General features: G+C 42.0%; 1 protein-coding gene across 10 annotated transcripts in view; it reads right to left on the bottom strand.

The window, feature by feature from the left end:
* Nucleotides 1-11,243: 11,243 nt before the first annotated feature.
* The window catches only part of LOC139366305 (transcription factor COE3-like), a 99,489-nt gene continuing 90,612 nt past the window's right edge, over nt 11,244-20,120 (bottom strand). For 2 of the 10 annotated variants that reach the window (XM_071103644.1, XM_071103645.1), the window contains exons 14-17: nt 16,470-16,652; nt 14,792-14,881; nt 14,242-14,304; nt 11,244-14,110 (exon numbers count right to left, since the gene is read on the bottom strand). In XM_071103644.1, coding sequence (XP_070959745.1) covers nt 14,246-14,304; nt 14,792-14,881; nt 16,470-16,652 — 332 coding nt within the window. In that variant the 3' untranslated portion in view covers nt 11,244-14,110; nt 14,242-14,245. Of the gene's footprint in view, nt 14,111-14,241; nt 14,305-14,791; nt 14,993-16,469; nt 16,653-20,120 lie in introns of all 10 variants that reach the window. The other 8 variants (XM_071103641.1, XM_071103640.1, XM_071103647.1 and 5 more) reach the window with 4 other exon arrangements.

Genomic DNA, 20,120 nt, shown 5'->3' with positions numbered 1-20,120 from the left:
AAGTGGTATTTTAACCCCATACTGTGATAAATACACTCTACACTCGTGTCACACAAATGGAAGCAACACAAAGCAACAACAGAAACAAACTTCAGGCACTGTGCTATTCCCACAATGGAGTTGGGAGCTGCATATTTATCAAATAAATTAGTGATCATAATATAATTCTTATTGGTCTCAACAGAAACGCCACAACCATCTTGCAGATTACTCCTTGATGAGGAAAATGCAATTAAAATGTCAACTCGGTTTTATTAGATTCTGCCCACCCTGCATGGTTTAACAGCCCCCTGAGTCCTCGATGCACAGTCAATGGATGGCATAGAAAGAGGTGATACCAATGTCGAGTGATTGTTATCGAAGAAGTAACACTTATCGTCTCATTAACTGCCTCAAGTGCTGCCTGTCTTACAGCCAAATGTTTTGAGTTTCTCCACTGGATCCAATCCATTAAAGGTTGGAGTTCAATCCAACCTGATATTCTAATGTTTACGCTGTGTCTTTGCTTAGGAACCACTGTCCGTACACACACTCTCTTTTCTGTCGGTGAGACAGGCAAGGAGGTAGACTGGCCTTCACACCTGCATCTCCTAGTGTAAGACAAACACACAGTAAACTCTGCTACCCCTTCATGGTTGTGTCTGCCCTTATCCAAATATATAGGTCAAAAATGTAACATGTAATTAAGTCAAGTTTTGAGAATATTTCCCCATTAAAATATGTTCTTGAAATAGCATCCAGTCTCTCGTCTTTCCCATCATGTTCTGCTTTAATTTTAAGCTTAAAATGACATGAATTATGCATTTTGGAACTTTGTGCCATAATGACCTTAAAAGAGGAATTTGTTTTGTTATATTTGATAGGATGACAGTGATGATGTTGAAAAAAATAGATATATTTTTAATGGAGTTTAGCAATAGGTCTCTAGTGTGCTCATTAGAATGACCCGTTTGACTTATTTTACAGCCATTGGTAATTAGTATCTCCAGGAGTTATATCCCTTTGACTTCTTTTTGTTAGCCGTTAACTTTGGTGTTGCTTGCTCTGGGATGGCGGTCGAATCCGTAAAAAGACAGCAGTAGTAAAACGAATAAAACCGTAGGGTTCCTTCTGGAGAAGTGTAATACTTTCAGAGATATGATAATTCCTTTTACTTCAAAGCAGCCATTAAAAAGACAATTTCCTCAGCCTTGATGGAATTGTGGGAGTCTGTTGCTAGTATTAGATTGGGAAAGGTATTTGGGCTTGATTTCATTAGTTCTTTAGGGGCCATGTGTATACAATAAATAATAAACACTGATAGCAAAGGAAGGGATCACAAACTCTCATCGGCAACAATGATTTAATCATTTTAAGGGAAACACATTGGGGTACTTGGGAATAATATGAATGCAAACCAAGTGGTACATGGAGAAAACAAACACTACATCATTGTCAAAAGCTATTATCTCGCCGCTACATTTTCAATGACATCATTAAGGGGCATAGTCAGTTACAGTATATATATATACAATTTAGGAGGTTCAACATTTCAGCCAGCAAAATTAGGAATGGAATGAAAATCCGAGAGATGTCAACTTCTCAAAGTGCTCATCAAGAGCCAATGAGATCTGTCCAGACTCTGTTTCAGTGTTGTTTTTTTATTTCCTGCATCTTTACTGCCCATCTAATGGCTTATTTATTACATTCATTCTTTATAAGGCTGTTCCTGTGTGGCCTCATTATGGTTAGCGCTACTTTGGAACTCCACAATAATTATGAGCTTCGTTGTTTTAATAAGAGTCTTGGCCAGGCTGGAACTCTGGTACATCTTCACAGTTCCCAGAGGGGATTTTTTAAGGGCAGCACCAATAGTGGACAGATGGAATTCAAGCATAGCATTGGTAAATAATTTGACAGCAGAGGTGTCTACTAGAATTTCATAGTCTCTTATTGCAAAACCCAAAAATGTGATTAACCCGCCAAGCTTCAAATTATGCAATATTTACTATTCATAATGCCATAGTCTGGTAAGGACAGTCTACTTAGTGACATACAAAACAGTGTATTTAGTAATAGATGTAAGCTAGCCAGCATCATAGCGGTATAGGGCTATTTACATGCACTCAAATATGATATCCTCTAATCAACTTTCTTTAGAAAGGTAATATTGTAGTGGATAATAGCCAGTTCTATCTGTCTACTGCTCAGTTGCACCCGAATCATTTGTGCCCACTATACGGTTGCCGTTGGATTCTATACGTTATTACCCATTCTCTTGAGACATCTTAGAAAGCTCTGATGGACTCAGTTATGATACTGAAGCCATATGAATGGTCCCCTACCCAATCACAATCATGTCATCACTTATCATTAACGTTTGTTTTAAATAAAGGATCCATAACTAATATCAACCTGTTGTTTAATGATGAATACTAACAATGAATTGTGGGCTCTGCCACATGTAATGAATTTTGTTCTGTTTTTTGGGGTTTCCAGACTGTTATTCCCAGGACCATCAAGCCAAGTACCTGATCTTGTAGGTATATCTATCCCACAAGAGTTTTCATTTATTTATTTTTGTAATTTCGAACCCCTTTTTCTCCCCAATTTCGTGGTTATGATCTTGTCTCATCGCTGCAACTCCCCATTGGGCTTGGGAGAGGCGAAGGTCGAGATATGCATCCTCTGAAACATGACCTGCTAAACTGCGCTTCTTAACACCCACTCGCTTAACCAGGAAGCCAGCTGCACCACTGTGCTGGAGGAAACACTGTTCAACTGATGACCGAAGTCAGCCTGCTGGCCCCCGGCCAGCCAATAGGAGTTGCTAGAGCACGATGAGTCAACTAAAGTCCCCCCAGCCAAACCCTCCCCTTACCCGGACGACGCAGGGCCAATTGTGCGCTGCGCTATGCAACTCCTGGTCACGGCTGGTAGTGACACCGCAACACTGCAATGCAGTGCCTTAGACCTCTGCGCCACTTGGGAGGCCTCAAGCGATGAGTTTAAATGTACTTTTTCTCTTTATTGTCAGTGCCCACTCGGAATCACATTACACCGAACTGCAGAACACATTAAGAGGGAGAACGATTGTTCTATACAGTGAACGGTTACAGTAACCCTTCACATCTGACAGGCGAAAAAAGAGTGATGTCTTATGCAGATGTGCTCCTGATTACCCATCATCTGCACGTCATCACCTTGTGTTAGCGGGCTAAGCCTGACATGCACAAACCCTGGATTACAGGGACGGCTGAAACTTTTACGACTGCGTGTTGTCTTTATCTGCAATGCACAGTTACATGCGAACTCTCCCTTCAATGCATTGTCTTTCCAAGAAATGTCTCACGGTCCACTGTAAATCTGCCAAGATACAATAAATCCTGGTCCGTGATCAGTGAGGTATTGCTGTCCAGAAATTCCTGACTTGGACTTTGTTTCTTGCTTTTGGCAGGTGCCGGTGTTTTTTAGTCTGTTGAGATCATTAAATCATTAAAGGTATTACTTACTTTACCTCTACCTCCCCCATTCTCATTAGGCATGCAGAATCCATTTGTTTATCAAGCAGCTAAGGGAGCAGGGGAGAGCACACCCAAGCTGGGGATTGATTTATCAACACTGATTTCTGCCTGTGAGACCATCATGATGACGATCATGGTGCTTCAGGAATTTCAATGGAAAAAAAAAAACTGAGATCTGTATAGCTATAATGATGAGACGCTCATGTCTCTGCCCTAACAATGGGAGTCGTTGTCACAAAAGTGGCAAGTCAGGCGACAAGATTAGGTCCAAAATAAGACCATGAAACACTCTGGAGGAACCGGCTTTGCTAGAACATTTGCCATGCATGCCTTAGCTTGAGTTGTAATTCAATGCGGGCAATCCAAATCTATCAGTGAAGAGGGCAAATATTGCCGAGACATTGCCAAACCGATGGGGAAAATGGCTGTGAATCATCTGGAAAATGTAAGTTCACGTTATGGATATAAAAAGTGATGATGTAGTGAAGTCCCAGATAAAATCTGAAAAAGTTATGTCTGCAGATGTTTGTGTGATAATAATCCTTGAGGGCAGTGGGTGCCCAGCTGTCTGTGATGATGTTTTATCTTCTGTTACAATTCAACCTCTCAGAAATGTTTTATGATGAATCTACATATTTTCATTCTCCAGGGGATACACATTTTTGGGAAGCACTCGATCTCTGCCTCCATTTCCTGTCGGCTTTAACAGCTTCCAGGTGAGAGGTGTTTTTCGGGCTCTCTTCTGGGAATGCTTTTTAAAACTGTTTTCCTATTGATACAGTTGGTTTGATACTTACCAGATTTGACAAAGTAAAGATCTCATGTTTGGCATAATATTACAAGGGAAACCTAAGTGAATTATTTGGCCTCAATGGCTGGAAATGTAACATTGTTAAAGCGCAGGCCCTGAAACTCAAAACAGGGTCCCACGCCACATTTGGTTTTCATTATTTTTCCGAAAATTTTACAATAGCACCCAGGGATTAAGTCATGAGGCAGGTCGCAGCCAAGCTAAACATCCTGCCTCCCCCACACAAATGAAGACAGATGAAAAAGGGAAACAGGTGTAAAGTTTACTCTTGTACGTGCCTTTCTGTTTTCTTGGGGAGGTGTTCTGTGCTTTGCTTGTCTTTGAGAAAACATCTCTGTAAGGTCCTAGGGAGGGGGGGAAGTCCAATCAAAACAAAACAAAGGGCATTTCTCTCTCTCTCTCTCTCTCTCTCTCTCTCTCTCTCTCTCTCTCTCGCTGCTGCACATACATGGTTCCTGGGAACTGTTGAGAGAGTGACTGTGGATCTCCAGGGGGGACCTCTAGAAACGGAGCACTTCCCCTGCTCTGCTCCATATTTATGAGGTTGGGTTTCCTACCCAGGGGTTTCACCAAGGTCCCCTGTAGCAGCAGCCCTGAGCTATGCTGAGGGACCATTGAGTGACACAGTGACACTAACCATAAAGATCCCTGCCCTGCCCCAAACTCACACACACAGCTGACTGCATTTATACCCATTTGAAATTAATTGATGAAACAAAAACACTTTGGTTTTAAACTGTCCTCTCATAATACTGTCATAACACATTACATAACACCTACCATAATGTATAATGACAGATTAATGGCAAACAGTTGTTTCTAAATTCCACTTGAGTGTGCCAATGTTTCTCAAAAACTGACATTTCATGTTGTGGCAGCTATTACAGGGTGGTGGTTTGTTTGTTTAAGTAAGCAGTGTTGTGGGAGAGAAATGTATTTGGGATTTGAGGGGTGGGCTGCTGATTTGAGGGATGCTGATTTAACAGAAATGTTAGGTGAGTTTTTCTGAAGGGAATGGAGAAATTGGGGCAAAATGGTAGTTAGAATTGTTGGGAGGGGAGGAAGGGGATAGACAAGGAAATATATACAGTATGTATATATATATATATATATATATATATATATATATATATATATATATATATATATATATATATATATATATAAAGCTTTTACACAATACTGTACATGCAAATAATGGCCAGTCAATGACCAAAACCGCCGTCTTTAGCCTCATGGGTGGAATGTTATTATTATTTTTAAGAAAGTGTTATTTTGTCGACGATAATGCAGAGTTTCTATGTTAAACGGCTGTGTTATATTTCAGTCTTCTGTGATGTATATAAAGTATAATATTGGGATGCAAACTCATAATGCACTACATTTCAACTCTATATCTGACATGGTACAGGTGTATGGTACAAGTCCATAAACATGTGTGTGAGGTGTATACTTTTGTTTCAAAGTAGATTTAAGACTACCAAGAATCACCCTGTGTGACTTTGAATAAGCCCACTGCAATAAAAGGTTAAATCTGACAGAGACAATGTAGGCAATATCCTTGTTTACTAATGCTAATTTACTGAAGGCTTTTTGATTGGCAGGGGCTCCTGAAATCATTGCAGCTTTGAAACCAACACAGTTCAACATGTAGTAGGAGGAAGGCATCAGTGAGTTAATATGGACATACCATTCACTGAAAAGTATTACATTGTTTATGAGGTTAGTAATAATATTGATATACTGTAGACGTTACTGTCATTGTAATACATTTAATCAATTAATCCACCAATCCTGTATTGGTTTATAGATATGCTCTGTGAATATAGATCAATTTTCCCATTACCACCATCAACCATAACCCTATCCTCTGAGAGGACAGAAGCAGGTTCCAACCGCAGACTACAGAACCCCTCACCCCTTGAGTCGTCTGCAGTTCAGTAATGTCATAGGCTATGAAGATAACGACACATCTATGAACACAGTTTGATTTGTCACGTTGTCACAGTACCAATAGCTCGGCTGACTCACAAACTATTAAAGAACACAGACTCTCTAACCTTACTCCAAAAGACGAGGCAATCAGTGAGCCTCACACTGAAATATGTGCTCTTTTTTTGCAGCAGTTTTGCAACACATGATTTTGATAGGCCAACATCATATTTCCAAAGCTCCTCCAGCATCGGTCCTTCCCAGGAAACATGGCTGCGAGGTTGAACTTTTGTACGGGTGATTTACATACCGTCTTAACTGTGCAGAGTTGGCGGAGGTCTCCGATGTCATCGCAGGCTGAGGCCCAGGGCACTTCCTGTGCGAGATGACTTACAGTCCCCTGTCAGTCCTGAGTGCCGTTTTACTGTTATGAACCCTCCCCAGCCCAAAGTCAGGCCTGCGGTGTCACCATGACATCATCAACACACAGGAAAGGGTCTAATTCTTCAACATTTCAGAGTGCAGATGTATGGTGTAGTGGAATGACAATGTCGCCTAATTCACTCAGGCCAAACCCCCAAGCAAAACACACCTGCACAAAATCTATACCACCTCTTCTTTTGAACTTATTAGAGGTATGCAAACTACGAATGCAAGACTTGAATGATGCATGAAAAATAAAGTATCCTCTCTTGTGCTTTTTGTAGGCTATGTAATGGCCGAGGTGGAATGTTCCCACTCGTTACAGCCGGGCCAGTCCTTTCAGATCAGTAAGGTTGAAGTGATAAGATGATAGGAAAAGAGGCTTCTAGAAAGTATTGAGGTGGAATATGGTGGAATATGGCCATCATATAAATACTGGTCAACTTTTCGGCCTGTGAGGGCTCGATTCAATTTGTATCGCTGAAGTTCCACGTTATAGCGTGATTTAAATATAAAGGAAAAGTTCCCGCGTTTGCGGAGACTGCATTCATGGTAAACGCTGCATATGCTGGCTTTACATTTCAAGCACACAATACAGTAAATCAAATCAAATCAAAGTTTATTTGTCACACATACACATGGTTAGCATATGTTAATGCGAGCGTAGTGAAATGCTTGTGCTTCTAGTTCCGACAATGCAGTAATAACCAACGAGTAACCTAACCTAACCATTCCACAACTACTACCTTGTACACACAAGTGTAAAGGGATAAAGAATATGTACATAAAGATATATGAATGAGTGATGGTACAGAACAGCATAGGCAAGATGCAGTAGATGGTATAGAGTACAGTATATACATATGAGATGAGTAATGTAGGGTATATAAACATAAAGTGGCATAGTTTAAAGTGGCTAGTGATACATGTATTACATAAGATGGCAAGATGCAGTAGATTATATAAAGTACAGTATATACATATACATATGAGATGAGTAATGTAGGGTATGTAAACATTATATAAAGTGGCATTGTTTAAAGTGGCTACTGATACATCTTTACATCCATTTCCATCAATTCCCATTATTAAAGTGGCTGGAGTTGAGTCAGTATGTTGGCAGCAGCCACTCAATGTTAGTGGTGGCTGTTAAACAGTCTGATGGCCTTGAGATAGAAGCTGTTTTTCAGTCTCTCGGTCCCTGCTTTGATGCACCTGTACTGACCTTGCCTTCTGGATGATAGCGGGGTGAACAGGCAGTGGCTCGGGTGGTTGTTGTCCTTGATGATCTTTTTGGCCTTCCTGTGACATCGGGTGCTGTAGGTGTCCTGGAGGGCAGGTAGTTTGCCCCCAGTGATGCGTTGTGGAGACCTCACTACCCTCTGGAGAGCCTTACGGTTGTGGGCGGAGCAGTTGCCGTACCAGGCGGTGATACACCCCGACAGGATGCTCTCGATTGTGCATCTGTTGAAGTTTGTGAGTGCTTTTGGTGACAAGCCGAATTTCTTCAGCCTCCTGAGGTTGAAGAGGTGCTGCTGCGCCTTCTTCATAACGCTGTCTGTGTGGGTGGACCAATTCAGTTTGTACGTGATGTGTACGCCGAGGAACTTAAACTTACTACCCTCTCCACTACTGTCCCGTCGATGTGGATAGGGGGGTGCTCCCTCTGCTGTTTCCTGAAGTCCACAATCATCTCCTTTGTTTTGTTGACGTTGATTGTGAGGTTATTTTCCTGACACCACACTCCAAGGGCCCTCACCTCCTCCCTGTAGGCCGTCTCGTCGTTGTTGTTATTCAAGCCTACCACTGTAGTGTCGTCCGCAAACTTGATGATTGAGTTGGAGGCGAACAGGGAGTACAGGAGAGGGCTCAGAACGCACCCTTGTGGGGCCCCAGTGTTGAGGATCAGCGGGGTGGAGATGTTTTGGGGACGGCCCGTCACGAAGTCCAGTACCCAGTTGCACAGGGTGGGGTCGAGACCCAGGGTCTCGAGCTTGATGACGAGTTTGGAGGGTACTATTGTGTTAAATACTGAGCTGTAGTCGATGAACAGCATTCTCACATAGGTATTTCTCTTATCCAGATGGGTTAGGGCAGTGTGCAGTGTGGTTGCGATTGCGTCGTCTGTGGACCTATTGGGGCAGTAAGCAAATTGGAGTGGGTCTACGGTGTCAGGTAGGGTGGAGGTGATATGGTCCTTGACTAGTCTCTCAAAGCACTTCATGATGACGGAAGTGAGTGCTACGGGGTGGTAGTCGTTTAGCTCAGTTACCTTAGCTTTCTTGGGAACAGGAACAATGGTGGCCCTCTTGAAGCATATGGGAACAGCAGATTGAACTTCGGCGATACGGATTGAATCGAGCCCTTAGTGGAAGCTTCCTCTCCTTCCTTCCTTCCTTCCTTCCTTCCTTCCTTCCTTCCTTCCTTCCTTCCTTCCTTCCTTCCTTTCTTCCTTCCTTCCTTCCTTCCTTCCTTCCTTCCTTCCTTCCTTCCTTCCTTCCTTCTTCCCTTCCTTCCTTCCTCTACAGATGCTAACTTACTGCTTGTATGTTACCAGCCAAAACACCCAGAAACACTACAACATCCTCCTCTTTCAAGGCGCTGAATGAGAACCTTTTTTCCCAGGAAATCTTTACAGAGGAAACCCTGATCATGTATTATGGAGTGCGCTCGCTCAAATATGTCAAACCCATTAATGGGCTCTCTACTTGACAAACCACTTATTATGGGATGGTGGCCAAGTTTTATATAGCCTGGGCTACTTAGCTTCCGCCCTGCATTGGCAGACCCCAGATGTATATTGGCTTTGGTACCAGAGGCTTATAGGGGAAGGACTCGGGTTCTGGGAGATGGTTTTCCATGGGCGTGCTCTAGAAGGCTTTGGGCGAAGAACCTTACTAACGAGCACTGTGTACCCGACAACAAAGAGTCATCAAAACTCATCAAGATACTGCTGACTATCAAAGTAGGGTTAATTACTCACAACCTGTGGCGTAAAAAGCTAATGGTGGCTAATCAACGTAGCCTTTTGTAGCCTCGGATGCTAAATCTCATAGATAGCTGATGTTCTGATCCTCCTACGTGCTTGAAGGTTGTAAAGCAGACTTCCTACTGAGGGGCTGCTGACTTGATAAAGACATCTGCTGGTCTACTCTAATGGCATTAAAAAGAGAACTGGGTAGAGTTAAGGGCAGCTATCTCAGGAAGCCCCTGAGGAAGCCTGTGCACAGAGCACAAACTATCAAACAGGTAGGCACACACAAAATAACATGAACTCTTGCAAACACGCACACTAGCATGCACAAATGAATTGCCTTGTGTGCTCCCTATGTAGTGCCTTTATGAGGACGAGTCACTGCAGTGATGAAGTCATTTTGTACAATTTTGAAAACCTGTCTCTTTGACTCAAAACATAAGTCTAAACTTGCAACCACGGAGATGAGGTTTTTACCCGATGATTTGCTGCCATTTACAGAGGGAGGAATTGTTTCCCTTCCTCAGACTTTGAATGATCGATTCAGATAAGCACTGGTCAATATGTAATCTGAGAGGCCCCGTTTGAAAGTTTGAGAGCCAAGATTTTCATCATAAAATGAGATCTTTGGAGGCTGTTGCAAAAATATCTCCCGTAGACTGAGGAGAGTTGAACGAGCTTCCAAAAGGTTGAAGCTTTTGAAGGATGAGCTTGTCTGGAAAGTTTTTTATGAAGATAGGAGTACTTGGTTTGATTATTGTTGCCCCCTGCTATGTGAGGGAATATATGATTGTGCACTGAACAAAAATATAAACGCAACAATGAAAGTGTTGGTCATGTTTCATGAGCTGAAATATCCCAGAAATGTTCCATACGCATGCCAAGATAATCCATCCAGCTGACAGATGCGGCATATCAAGAAGCTGAATAAACAGCATGATCATTACACAGGCGAACCTTGTGCAGGGGACAATAAAAGGCCACTCTAAAATGTGCGGTTTTGTCACACAACACAATGCCACATATGTCTCAAATTTTGAGGGAGCGTACAATTGGCATGCTGACTGCAAGGATGTCCACCAGAGCTGTTAGCAGAGAATTTAATGTTAATTTCTCAATGTCCAACCGGCCTCACGACCGCAGACCAACCGTGTAACCACTCCAGCCCAGGACCTCCACATCTGACTTCTTCACCTGAGGGATCATCTGAGACCAGCCATTCGGACAGCTGATGAAACTGAGGAGTATTTCTGTCTGTAACAAAGCCCTTTTGTGTGGGGGGAAAAATATATTCTGAATGGCTGCACCCCTGCCCAGTCATGTGAAATCCATAGATTAGGGCGTAATGAATTTATTTAAATTGACTGATTTCCTTATATGAACTGTAACTCAGTAAAGTCGTTGAAATTGTTGCATGTTGCGTTTACATTTTTGTTCATTATAGATTTGTAGCTAAACCCCTCATAACATTCACATTTTATTAATTTAGCCGACGCTCTTATCCAGAGTGCCTGGCCCAACGCTTTTAACCGCTAGGCTACCTGCCGCCCTAAGCAGAATGAACTCCAATACAGAAGATATAACCAACAATACAACATCGTTTTTTGAGGCCAAATGTATTCTTTATTAGTCTGTTTCTGTACAAAAACTACTGGATCACAGAAAGAAACATGCATCTATTTACAGCATGGTCAAAGACAGAAAAGGAGAAGCTGGAGAGATCCCCCTCATTTGTATTCCGAAGACATTAATTAAACATTGTGCTTTGATACACTTTGATGGTACATTTCATATTTCACATAGATGCAGTACCTCTCCCCTTTTCACATTGAATTAAACATTGAGAAAGTACACTTTACAATTTAAAAAACCTCTGCTGAAAACCAGGGCAGCAAAAAGCAAGCTTTCTACAACTATGACAAAACATTTTTTAAATCAAGCTATTTAAAACTCAGTATATGGATGGAATGGATACAGGGAATGGGGGTGAAGGGGAGGATTGTGAAAAGTCAGCCAAGATTTAACTTGAAGAGAAAACTTGTGTTTTCATTGAAAATGGGTTTAGAACTCCATGATATTGAATTCAGATGTTTTGTGAAGTGTACAAGTGCACTCTAAAAGACATTCTATGAGCTGGCCTTCATTCTCGTAATTGAGAAAAGGCTTTCAAAAAAGCGTAACAGATTTTTCCGCTTTTTTTTACAAGCCCACATTATGACTACAAGTTGATGCCCCCCGATGATTGCCGATGTATGGCAATCACTGCACAGAATTTGCATACAATCAAAGATTTAATCAGGCTCATCATTGATTTGTCACCTATTGTCCACTATTACACAAGACATGTGGACATTTGGAGCAGGAAGTGCCCTCCAACATATCCCAGTATAAACTACATCCTCTGCAGCTCAAATGATGGGCCTGTGTTATTAAATTAATCAAAAGCATCAAATTAATGACAACTTTAATTCTTAAACATCTGCAAAAGCATAACTCAAATTAACCACACTTCAATTAGAGTATCAAAATAATGAAAATGCATTAAGTTGGATCATGTTCTATTGTAAGGCATCAATTATGTCTTGTGTTCTTTTATGTTTCAAAACAAATCCACTGAAATGTGGAGAGATAACTTGCATTACAGTAAATACAAATTGCATAAGTAAATGATAGATTGTGTGCAACGGCAATAACACCACCACCACCACCAAAAACACTAACATCAAGGTTCCTGGAGAGAGTTGAACCCTACACTTGAGTGGTCCTTCTACAGTTATTGACGGTTTACTTGGGTTTCAACTTCGCAGCTGATTCGTACAGGCATGTGTATTACATTCATTCTCACCAAAACACAAGGAATAGGCTTGGGTCCAAATGATATGGGAAAGGAGTTGAATTCTAACCAATGAACTAACAGAGGTTTATGATAGAAGAGTTTTTGAACTAGAGACATTCACATGACAATGACCTTTCCATTTCAGCCACAATGACAAAAATGTGAATCCCCCCAAAAAACATCTTGGTTAATATTTGTACTAGCTTTTGTCTTTTGCTTTAAGTTTTTCTTGCTTGCTAAGATGCATTGCTCTTGTAAGTGCCCCAACTAAAATAGTGCATTAAGAAATAACCATGATAATACACATTTCACAGTAACACAGAAAGGACAAGAAGAACGGGGGGAAACACAAATGCTGTGTACAAAAAAAAAGTTAAATATAGTATCGGAAATGCATTTTTATACAAAAGTGGTGGAGCATATATCCTGCTTTAAAAGACAGGGTGACCATGTCATGTTTCAACTTTTTTAGTTTTTACAAAAGGGTTGTTCCTCTCCTTTTTCAATCTTTTTACAATATCTAAAAGGTATTAAGACATCGAATGTGTTTACATGTATATTTGAGACTATCATTCAGGCCAAAATCACAAAAGGAATCCCAAAACATACTTTATAAATACATACAAAATAAGCACAATCAGAAGAATAACAAGAACTCTGGTACCTAAATGTGATTAAAACTGCTGCAAGCATTTCTGGTTAAAATCTATCAATCAACACACCCCGGAAATATATCTTTTGTACTGTGTTTCAAAAATGGTAGACATCCAAAACCTTTGAACCTCACAACCTTGGGCTGCCCTGGCATGACTCTGGTAGTGGGCAAATATTAGTATAACATTTGCTTTTCTCTCCTTGGCAGAATGTTTGCCAACCCTTTCTTTAGATTAGAAAATTACTGCATTTCCCTTTAAATATGATAAACACACACATTATTAAAAGCTATGGTACACAAACAAAAATGCTATTAGACTTTGACATTAGATATCAATGGTCTTTTGAAGCGGGTTTTTTATAGACATTGGGGGGAATTTTCATTGAAACTCCCACCTATTTTGAGTCTGACAATTGACGGAGAGTTTGATATTCTTGGATTCTGCACTTTTTCCATAGCTGACAGTTTTGAACTGTAGGCCTTTCCACGTTCCCTGCTCACAGTGGTTATATGACTGAAGAGGAACTCGGTTCATTAGAAGATCCAGTCAAATGACTTTTCTTGTTTAGGACTCAGGACAATACTCACACCACAAGGATTAACTACCTGCCTTTCAAATCCACAGTTTATTATTCGCTATATTTTCAGATGAGCTAACCCTTCACACATATATATGTTGGAATGCTATCCATTGGGCAAGGAAAGTCCCAAAATGCAAAGCACAGAAGGTGACGGTGAACTCAATTACTGAACCAACACAAACATACTCTAGTGACATTTTACGGGTTATCGGTTACTGTCATTTTTTTTGTTGTGCTGTTTGCTCTGTTTCCAGGAGTGAAGGGGCTTCATGGTCCTGTTTTGGAGATTGATGAGCTTTAAGCTTCTGTTGTAGATATTCTGTGAGCCAGTGGAAATGTGGTCTGTCTGGCAGAAGGTCTTCTTCACATAGGTGGGACTATGAGACCTGCCATGGCTGAAAGACAACAGACACGCTGGTTACCTATAAATGTGGCGAGATGTTTTGTATCCATAACATGTTTTGCATCTATAACATTGAAATATAATGTTGTAAGGATACATATCCCATAGAAAATCATTACACACCCTCTTAAATGAAAAGCCGTGTGTTGAGGTAATTATGATATGCATATGGATTTGCTGCAAAACCTAAGAATGACAAAATTATATTTTTCAAATATAATAACTTTTCCAGTCATGTTACATTAACTAAGGCCTGGATTCAATCTGTATCGCTGAGGTTCGGAGTTATAGTGTCATAGAAATGTAAAGGCAATGTTCCCGCGTTAGCTGAGACTGCATTCACGGTTAACACTACATATGTCGGCTCAATTGGAAATGACCTTTACATTCCCACCACACAATCTGTAACGCTTCAGCCATGCATATTGGATCGAGCCCTTATAATCACTCTATGTGAACAAAGATTCTCAGCCAAATGATTTGATTGTGATGAATGTTTTGAAAAGTCACTCAGAGCCAGAAGTTATGGATCAACTTTGACCTTCAATCCACTACTAACTCAGGTCATATCATTTTGTTGTGTGAGTTCTAGCATAACAGGGTATCCATGACACGCCCTTTTCTAACAGTGACCCAGGCAGAAGTGGGCGGGACTGAGGGGCGGGATGCTCACCCTGTAGGCTGCTGCCATTGGTGGTGGTGCAGGTGGGGGGCGGGGAGGTCTGTGGCCGCACGACAGGGGCGAAGGCGCTCTTCTGTTTGACTGCAGAGATCATATGGACAGGAGAGAATGAATAAGGGCCTATGGGTCCACCGGAGAACAGAGGGATGGAGGAGGAGGAGGAGTAGGAGGAGGAGGGGGAGGTGGTTGATCCTAACGGAGAAGACAGACAGACAGAGGTTGGTGAGTGAGTGGACTGAGATGAGCTGTACAGTGAGGGCATGCATGGGGGCTGAGGAATGGATGCCTGCCTGAAGAAGGGCCAAGGTCTGGAGTAACATGCTCGGAGTAAAAGGTGCTCAATATCTGCAAGTTGATCCATAACTTGAAGGCCCATTTTAGACTTTGACACAAACAATACCTTGTTCTTGAGGATAGCAGCAACCTCCATCCATGTTCACAAACAAATATATGTGTGTGTGCATGTGTATGCATGTGTGTAGAATGTTAATGGCTGAAATGCTGACTGTGATAATGAAGCAATTTAATTTAAAGCACAATGCATTTGATACCCCATTCTCCCCATACTGGCTTGGTTCATTTCTGTACCTATGAGTTATTGCATCTTTATTCACAAGACATATGAATCCAGTAAAGTATGAAACCCTGAAGCAGCATTTAGCCTCATATCTCACAAATACGGAAATTCAAAATGGAAGTCTAAAATTGATGACAAAATGCAAATTGTATGTATCCCTACATGTGAATAGTTATTTTGTTTTTATCTCCCTTGAACTATTAACGTATTCTTGCTCTGTAAAGTCACAGTTTATATGTTTTGTTACTGATCTAACTGAATGGGTTTGGCCCATAGCATGAATGAATCTATGAGGGTGTTAGTATGTTAGTAGTGTTAAGTAATGAAGGAGATGGAACAAGGTATAGGCAAAGCAGATGAAGACTTGTACAATGCATGGTATAGACAGACAAACCCAACCTTTCCCTTCAGTAGACAATGCATAACCTTCCACATCAAGTGTCAGACAAAAATCCACTTTCAGTTCAGCATCCAGAATTTACAACTACTGGGACACTGTTATTATTTTGGGAGACTTTGCTCTGTGATGCTGTAGCCTAAATAATAAGCAATTCAATGAGTCCCAGAGGTTGACAGTTAGAGTTCAAGACTCTCTCTAAAACACCTGTGACCTCAGAGCAGAATCGTGACGCTAAGCATGTTATTTGCAGAGTGGTGAAGGAAAAATCAGGGACAGAGACCCTGGAGGGTTCTAGCACTGAGGGAGAGAGAAGGAATCCCAGTGATGTCATCTATGAGATGTGTGTGAGGAATTCCAATGCAGATCCTACAGCAGGTGTCCTCAACACCAGTCCTCTAGAACGCCAGCGGATGCCTCCACTGAATTGACCAATAGTAAACTGACGTCAATTATTTAGTCTGTGAGTCCACACACTTGGCGCCACCAGATCTAAATCAGTCACTGAGTAAACGCAAAGTAAGAGAAGCGCTAGCAGACACTGCGTCCCACACTGCATCCCTCCTGGACTGAATCAGAATACTACTGTCCAAATGAAACCGTGTGCTGCTATCCCACCACGTATAACTAACCAAATGATCCCCCAGTGTTTTGTTACAGTGATGATCATTGAGACCAAATAAGGCTGTACTTACTTGCGTAGGGGGAGTTGGCGGCAGAGCCGTTGAGGAAGCTGGGTGAGCCTGGCACCCCCAGGTTGGTCATGCCCGCTCCGTAGCCGTTCATGGTGGACGTGATGGTGTTGTAGTTGGACTGCTGGGGCGTGGAGCTGGGGACGTAGCCACGGGGCGATACACTGTTGGAGTTACGGGAGTAACCTGGACAAAAGGAGGAAATGCTATGGTCAATCCAATGTCATCAAAACCGTGCAGTTTGAACAAGATCCGTTGACAACCTCGAACAGCATGGGCCAAATTCCTATATAGTAAGTATTAAGAATTGCATTGCTCTCCTCCAGAACTAAAACCACCCCTCTCCCCTCATTGTATGATCACAATTCCCTTTGCACTTCAAATCTGAACAAGGGTTAATAAATATTATGTCAGAAGTGATAAAGCATATGTTCGATTTGGTAAGAGGGGGGCTTTCCAAAATGCAACCGTATTGTAAATGTCCATGTTTCTCCAATGCATTGCAGAGTTGAATCAGACAAAGTGTGGCTTTTGCGAGGGATTGTCCATGCTGCCACTCCCTCCACCGTTGTTTCTGACATGTGTTTCCCATTGCCTGCACTCTCCCTGATCCCAGGGCAGAGCTCCATCAATTGCTCTCCTGCTGGGAATTGCGTTGGCTCAAAGCAAAAAAGTGGGAAAGGGAGAGAGAGTGGGAGTGGGGAGGATAAGGAGAGTGAACTCTTAGAATTATTGGTGACTTGAGGAACCCTGGAGATCCTCAAGGAACCCCTGGAGTTCCTCAAGGTTCATATTTGCACCTTTGGCTAGGTAAGGGATTCTTGGACGAACCTTTAAAAGTTCAATGTAGCAACGGATTCCTGAAGGAACCCTGGAGTGGAGGCTTGGCTTAGTAGGTTTTTTTTGGGCCACCCATTAGAGTAAATGTCATTCCTGTTAACTGTTTTGTTGTTAAGGTTGAACAATTTTGTAACTTCAATGAGGCTAACAGAGGTGTGAGTTCTTCAAGAGCCGATGCAAATCCCAAGATTGGACTAGTTACCACTTTATTACTGTATGTAATCAGCAATGTTAATATTATTAATATTATATTAGAATATATAATATGCATAAATATTCAAGAAACATTTTAGTTTGCAGTGTACCGACTTAACATGAAGAACAGGAATTACATTTATGCCAAAGGGTGACCAAAAATAAATATCGGATAGCCACGCCTCCAATCTGATAGGCTGCCACCTCTATAATATATTATTAAATAGGTTCAAAATTGAACCACTCCCATCACAAAAAGTTTCCGGTTTGAACCTTTACACAGGGGTTCCTTGAAGACCTTTGTCAGAGGGGTTCAACCTTTTCAACTGGAAAGGTTCCACCAACTGGAATGGTTCCGTCATGAACCCAAAAGGTTCTTCCAGGACCCTTTATTTCTAAGAGTGTGGGAGAGAAGGAGAGAAGGAGAGAGAGGAAGTTTGAGCACACTGTGCTACTTGGCATATTGTGCCTTTCTCTCTGGCCTCCAACTAAGCCCCCAAGTTGGTGCAAGCGCTAGTGCCTCGTGAAGGGGAGAGTGCTATAACGAAGGGAGCACGGGTATTCAATACATCCTAGATGAAGGCCAATCAACTAAAGGTGGTATCGGGGGGAGAGGGTTAAGGCAACTCCACTCCTCTATTGGGGTGAGACATGAAGGACAGGCCTAGCCTAGGGGGAGCAGTCAGTAACCCTATCCAGAAATCGCTGACTGAGGCAATGACGAGGTCAGCCTCTGGAGGTCAATGAGACCGAGACGCGCCACAATGTAGTTTCCCTATTTGCTCCAGAGGAAACTGTCAGCATAAAGTAAAACAAGTGGAGTGGATGCCTGTTTTAAGACAAATGCCAGAGGAGAAATTACATAATCCATTTTGCTGTGGATGTAAAGCAGATCCATAACGCTGGTCTGGAATTGATTCAGTAAATGACATTCCTCATGCGTTTGATATATTAAGGTTTTAATCATAGTGCGTCCTTTCTAGGAGCACAAAGAGGCATTTCATAGTTGTACAACAGTAGGGGAAAATAGTCTGATTCTGGGTTGTAATGTTCCAATGATCACGGACATAAAATATGGCATTATGTATTTTCACGATTTGCTGCAGTCCTGTTCCCATGACCTCATAGATTCCTGTAGGTGTTCTCTCGTATGTCAATGTGAAAAGCAGACGGGTGGAGGGAGGGAGGGATAGAAAAGGGGGAACTAGAACGCTGAGGTGTCAGGGGAGAGAAAACAGTTCTAGATATCGCTCGCATTTCCTCTTTCTATCCATATCCTCGACTCCGACGTGAGCCAATGTGTTCATCACACGTTCAGACATATTTCCTGTGCATCAGTCACAGAGCTGCTTTATCAAAGGAAACAGCCCTCTCTAGGATAGTGTGTGTGTGTGTGTGTGTGCACGCGTGTGTGTGCGTGCGTGCGTGCGTGGGGGGCTTTGCATTATAACATATGCTTAATGACATGCTTATGCATTTTTGAAAGTGTATAAATAGTGATTTCACAGTCAAAGCTGTTAAGAGAGACACACAAACACACACTGCTCCCTGACCCATTGACCAAGCTACTGTCTCTGGCTGTATTCAGTATCTAAACTCTGGTTGTTTTATTCATGCCACATTGTCTGCATTTCTGAACTCATTATCACCTCCCCTTCTCATACACTCCCAATGAATAGTGACAGGGAGCTGGTGTCACTGTCTGCACACACACACACACACACACTCACACACCCGCACGCACACACACACACACGCTTGGATCTGACGGAATGTTTCACTGAGTGGATGTATGCACAGAGGGCCAGGCCTGGTGTATATGGCTACTAAAAGCAGAGGCGCTGACAGACACTAAAGTATCACTACAGGATAGCCAGGATACGTACAGTGGGGCAAAAAAGTATTTAGTCAGCCACCAATTGTGCAAGTTCTCCCACTTAAAAAGATGAGAGAGGCCTGTAATTTTAATCATAGGTACACTTAAACTATGACAGACAAAATGAAGAAATAAAATCCAGAAAATCACATTGTAGGATTTTTTATGAATTTATTTGCAAATTATGGTGGAAAATAAGTATTTGGTCACCTACAAACAAGCAAGATTTCTGGCTCTCACAGACCTGTAACTTCTTCTTTAAGAGGTCCTCTGTCCTCCACTCATTACCTGTATTAATGGCACCTGTTTGAACTTGTTATCAGTATAAAAGACACCTGTCCACAACCTTAAACAGTCACACTCCAAACTCCACTATGGCAAAGACCAAAAAGCTGTCAAAGGACACCAGAAACAAAATTGTAGACCTGCACCAGGCTGGGAAGACTGAATCTGCAATAGGTAAGCAGCTTGGTTTGAAGAAATCAACTGTGGGAGCAATTATTAGGAAATGGAAGACATACAAGACCACTGATAATCTCCCTCGATCTGGGGCTCCACGCAAGATCTCACCCCGTGGGGTCAAAATGATCACAAGAACGGTGAGCGAAAATCCACACAGAACCACACAGGGGGACCTAGTGAATGACCTGCAGAGAGCTGGGACCAAAGTAACAATGCCTACCATCAGCAAGGGCATTGAAGATGAAACGTGGCTGGGTCTTTCAGCATGACAATGTTCCCAA

The sequence above is a fragment of the Oncorhynchus clarkii genome, chromosome 14, assembly GCF_045791955.1.
Source record: "Oncorhynchus clarkii lewisi isolate Uvic-CL-2024 chromosome 14, UVic_Ocla_1.0, whole genome shotgun sequence".
NCBI classification, from domain to species: domain Eukaryota; kingdom Metazoa; phylum Chordata; class Actinopteri; order Salmoniformes; family Salmonidae; genus Oncorhynchus; species Oncorhynchus clarkii.
This window is presented reverse-complemented; position numbering and strand designations above follow the sequence as displayed.